The sequence below is a fragment of the Chlorocebus sabaeus genome, chromosome X (assembly GCF_047675955.1).
Source record: "Chlorocebus sabaeus isolate Y175 chromosome X, mChlSab1.0.hap1, whole genome shotgun sequence".
NCBI classification, from domain to species: Eukaryota; Metazoa; Chordata; class Mammalia; order Primates; family Cercopithecidae; genus Chlorocebus; species Chlorocebus sabaeus.
In genome coordinates, this window is record NC_132933.1 from 14,520,681 (window position 1) to 14,525,927 (window position 5,247).

Sequence of the window (5,247 nt, forward strand, 5' to 3'; positions counted from 1 at the left end):
AACCTGTTCGTCCATGATGCATGAAGGACATCACCTAACACATACACACACACACACACACACACACACACACACAGCACACACATACAGGGTCACAGCAAGCTCATGTGCACATGCACACATACTCAGGAAATGTACATTTCAGATCACAGAAGCTCCTTGGCCTAGTTCTCCCAGATGCCATTCAGATGCTGCCTCGGCATGGCGTCCTTACTGACCCTCCCTTCCTCCACAGAACACATACTCATATGTCCTCAACTTCCACCCCAGAAAGGTCATTCCTAGATCTAATCACAGCCCAGATTCTCTTCCTGGCCCTTTCCTGTAACTAATCATCGAAGTTCTGGCCCAAGGCACAGTAAAAGTAGCAGACTGGACTAACTATGAAGGCAGAGATGACATTTTATTCAATGATGTTTCTATAACTCCACTCAGCATAACTGGGCCATAATCAGTTTGCAATAAATGATTTTTAGTCTCACTGGATCCTTTACCTTTTAGATCTTGCTCACTTTTCCCCATTTATCCCCAATTCAAGGCCTTTCTAGTCAGGAAGAAAGTGTAATTATCTGACCTCACACATATTATGTCTCAAATATAAACTCTCTCTATTCCAAGGGTTTTTGTATATTTTCCAAGGAGACTGGGAGAAGTGATCAATGAATTCTAAATAACCAGGTGTCTCCTTGATTCAGATTTGGAGGCAGCAGCTCCCCGAAGAGCCCCAGATGTCATTTCCACCCAAGCCTTGGCCTCTTTTATTAAGTCATACTCACCCCTGTCCCCACCCTCCAGAAACAGCTATCCTAGGTGTGAGATATAATTCCTACCCTAAACTTTGCCTGTTCACCACGTAAACAGCTTTGTTTCTTGCTTCATATAAGACTTCAAAAAGTAAATGGGGTCTTATCATGCTCTCATTTCCATTATCCCTGAACCTGCTCTGCTCCTCTTTACGCTGACATTTTCCTACTAAAGCCACGCTCAGAGCCAGAGACTTGCTTCCTGAGATTTCTGTCCCCAGGCCCGGGAGTAACAGCCCATGGTTTACTGAGTGCTCACCATGTAGCAGGGAAAGTTCTAAATGCTGCATGGGTATGATCTCATATAATCCACACCTATCAGGTGATTAATATGAAGCCCCATATCTCATTTAATCAACACTGAGGTTTACCAGTACAAATGAAATATCTTGCCTCAAAAGGCCTTAAACAGTAAGGAAATGTGTTATCTAAATTAACTAAAGGTTATAAAGTCAAGTTGGCTCCAGACATGGTACAATGAGGGAGGACATCTGGACGGATATAAATGAGAACTCTGAACCCCTCACATCCTCCTAAACCTTTCTAAGAGGTAGTCCTCTCAAATCCCCAACCAAGCTGCTCTGCATTAAACATTTAAATGACTTAACCTGGGGCAATGGCCTCACACAGGTATGCAGTTTCTTCTCAGCAGCCACCCCCTTCACTGCTCTGAACCCTCCAGGCCCAGAGATCTCAGCATAGCCCCCAGATAGCAGTACAAAGTCTGATTTAAGAGAGAACCAAGCATCTTGCTAATTTCCATAGGGAGGAATCTGGGACACATCTATGAGTGGAAATTCTAAGGATGTCTGCCCAAGGAGGATGAAATGTTTGTTAAGATCAGGGTATATCTTTATGGATGCACTTGCCCAGGATCCGAGACAATGTTAGCTGGAGCACCTGTGACATGTTGGCTATTTGGAGTTTGAAAGTGACAATGTACTATGTTGGCTATCTGGAGCCTGAACTCAACAGCTGCATATAGGCAATAAGGATTAAGGGGCAGAACTTCCCTGGCACAATATTAAGGAATCCAAAAGCTCAGAGAATTAGGAGCAATACATATATATGTCCTGGTTTATGCCTGTTGTTATGGTCTAATTATTAATACTGCCCTCTTTGCCATCTGCTCAGCCAACCCTTACCCATGCCACCCTGGAGGACCCAGAGAACACACCCTTTGCCAGGGCTTTAAGAAATGCGCTGGTGAAGGAAGCATCAGAACCCTGACAAAGCCCTGAGGTAGCTGTCCCCAGCAGCCTGGAGTTGACAGCAGGGATTCCTAGGATTGGTTGTATTCCCTGATTTCCATGGGAATAACGGTAGTCACAGTGACGGTGGTAGAGGTCAGTGATAGCACTTAACTATTAAAAGACAATCATTTCGTTTTTTAGTGCTTGATATTTATTGAAAATAATGCCAATGCTTTTTCCAGGTAGTATTGAGGAGCTGGGCTGAGTGCTTGTTTGTTTTGTTTTTAGTACTATTTGTCCAAATGCATACATCTGTGGGACTGCTGCAATTTTGAAAGAAAAATGACAGCTGTGTAAAACCAGTGCATAGGAAAAAAGAAATATCAACAATTTGGCTGCCAGGCACACCGCGCCCCTGCAGCAATCTGGTATGGCAGGGGAGGACACTCGGAGTAGGTAGAAAACTAACCAGGCTGAATGACTGGCCTCTTCAGGGGTTGGTGAGCTGTCCAAATCAATGTCCGAAGAGGCATAGCCAACTCTGGCATTTTCCAGGTTGGTCCTGATCTCGAAAGGCGGTAGTCTGTAGGTGGGATGTGGTGAGTGGATGTGAAGTGGCAGCATAGTTCTCTGGGCAGATGTAAGCCTGGCAGCAGGGCAGGTGGCAGCAGCAGGGCTATGGGTGGTCTGTGCAGTTTGTAACAGGGGCCTGGCCAATAGCTGGGGTTCAGGACACAGTTCAGATTAGCAGGGGAGGGATCCCCGGGATGGCCAGGGTAGCTGACACTTCCAAGCACTTCCGAGTGAGTGAGGCTCCAGCCCCAACCCCAGCAGCAGGTAACTGGAGCGCTATTCCTGGAACAAAGACAAGCACTACGGAGAAATGAAGAAAGAGCAGACGGGCGCGGGTAGGGAAGGGGACCGGAGGGCAAGGGGGAGAGCAGTGGCTCCTGGCGGGGTGAGGGCTGCGGGGAGGGGGTGACGGCGTGCAGGGCCCTCCCCCCGAGGCCCGAGGGCCTAGTAATTATCCTCTTCGTCCTCGTCGTCGTCGTCTTCGTCATCATCCCAGCCAAAGCACTGTTTCATCTCATCGAGGAAGGCTCGGTAATCACCTAGGATGGGGCTATCCATCTCGATGTAGGGCACCACCCACTCCTCGGCTTCCCCGGTGAGGAGACTGATTAGGAATGCCACCTTCATGGCGTCGTTGCAGAATCGGTTCTCGTTCACGAGCATGTAAGACGCTGTCTGCACGATAAACTCGGGGAGCCGGGAGCTCTCGCCATTAAACGTTTCGGGGAAGGGCACCGGGCAGCTCGGCGGACGTACCTGGCGCAGCAGGCTGGCCCTCTCGCACACCAGCAGCCGCAGCTGTTCCATGAGCTGGCTGTTCTCGATGGTCAGGGCGCGGTGCCGCATCAGGAGCGCGTGCAGCAGCAGCACCAGCTCATCCACCATTGCGAACAGCCTGGAAGGACAGGGCTCGGCTCGGTTCGGCTCGGCCAAGGTGCGCACGGAGGCCTCGCAGGAAGTGCGTGTCCACGGAGACGCTCGATGGCCAGGGGCGGGGGGCGGGGGGCGGTGCGCGCCGGGGTCCGGGAGGCTACGCAAGCTCCGCCCACGAGGCCATTCGGACGGATGGTGCGCCGGCGCGGCGCGGGAGGGGCGTGGCCAGACTGGGGGCCGCGGCTGCGTGGGGGCGTGGCCGGGATGGGAAGGGTGTAGACAAAGAGGGCGTGGCCAGGAAAAGGATGCCCTGGGTGGCTGAACCACCGGCTTGTGGTAGGTCTCTAGGCGGGTAGTTAAAGGCTGGGGTAGGCTCCCCTAGCTCCTGGTTGTGGGGCCTGCGTTAGCAGAGGACCTGGCGAGCGCTGAGTTTGGTCTCAGAGAAGGCAAATTTGTTCAAACTGAAAGGATTAGCCACCCTTCTACCTAGGCAACTCGCACAACTCAGTTGTTCCTTCGTGGGTCTGTGACCACTATATTCTCTTGGCGTGATGTTTTATTAACACATTTTCTTTCTTGTTTAAATCTCACTCAGAGAAGTATTGACACTGCTGGCTGCACTGTGGGACTCACACTTCCTTTTAGGATCATGAAGACCCTCAGGGGTTCCTGCCTTTCATGAAAAAGGCAGTATTTAAACAGTGACTTCTTTAGTAGGGAAATAATATGGTATACTCCCTTTAAAAAAAAAAAAAAAAAAAAAAAAAAAAAACCTAAGTAGCAAGATATAAAGAAGTTTTGCAAAATCAGCATCCAATAATCAATTGCAGGCATCCCACATATCTTTGATTCTCTATTTCTTGTCCTGCTATTAGTGCCGTTGGCCACTGGGTTTTATTCTGTACTTAAAAATGAACTGTTAAGATGTTTGTGTTTTTAAATAATTTTGTTTTTCTACTTTGAATGGATCCCCGATCCTAGAGCCGACAGGAATTGTTGGCTCTGCTTTCAAATATATTGCCAATTCAGTCATGTCTTGTCATTTCTACCACTGCCACCCTGATTCCCAGCCTTTCTCACCCAGACTGCTGCAACTAATCACTTAGCTTTCACTCTTTTCTTCCTATAGTATATTCTCCATAGAGTAGCCACAGGAATCCTTTAAAACAAAAATTAGGGCCGGGTGCGGTGGCTCACGCCTGTAATCCCAGCACTTTGGGTGGCCGAGGAGGGCGGATCACGAGTCAGAAGATCAAGATCATCCTGGCTAACAGGGTGAAACCCTGTCTCTACTAAAAATACAAAATATTAGTGGGACATGGTGGCAGGTGACTGTAGTTCCAGCTACTCAGGAGGCTAAGGCAGGAGAATCGCTTGAACCCGGGAGGCGGAGGTTGCAGTGAGCCGAGATAGCGCCAGCGCACTGCACTCCTCCAGCCTTGGTTACGGAGCGAGACTCCATCTCTTTTAAAAAAAAAAAAAAAAAAAAGTTAGATCCCTTCACGCCCCTGCTCAAAATCCTCCAATAGTTTCACCTCAGAATAAAGAGCAAAGTTGCAGCCAAGGCCTACAAGGCCCCTCCTTTTATCCTGTGCCTCTTCCCATTTTCTGCTGTGCTCTCAGCACTGTCCTCCTTGCTGATTCTCACACCCATCAAGCAGTTCTGGCTTCATAGCCTTTGCACCTTCTATCCCTTCTCCCTTGCAAGGCTGTCATCCCAGTTGGCTGCCTGACGACTCCTACTGCTTTCAGAGAGAACTTTTCTGACCACTGGACCTATCAGAGCACCCTGTTCTCTGCCACCA

The 5,247-nt window shown here is 49.1% G+C and overlaps 1 protein-coding gene across 1 annotated transcript; it reads right to left on the bottom strand.

Moving 5' to 3' along the window:
• Nucleotides 1-2,184: 2,184 nt before the first annotated feature.
• On the bottom strand, nt 2,185-3,611 carry LDOC1 (LDOC1 regulator of NFKB signaling). Its single transcript, XM_007992869.2, has one exon. It carries the CDS (start codon nt 3,452-3,454, stop codon nt 3,014-3,016), a length of 441 nt encoding a protein of 146 aa, XP_007991060.1. The 5' UTR covers nt 3,455-3,611; the 3' UTR covers nt 2,185-3,013.
• Nucleotides 3,612-5,247: the final 1,636 nt, after the last annotated feature.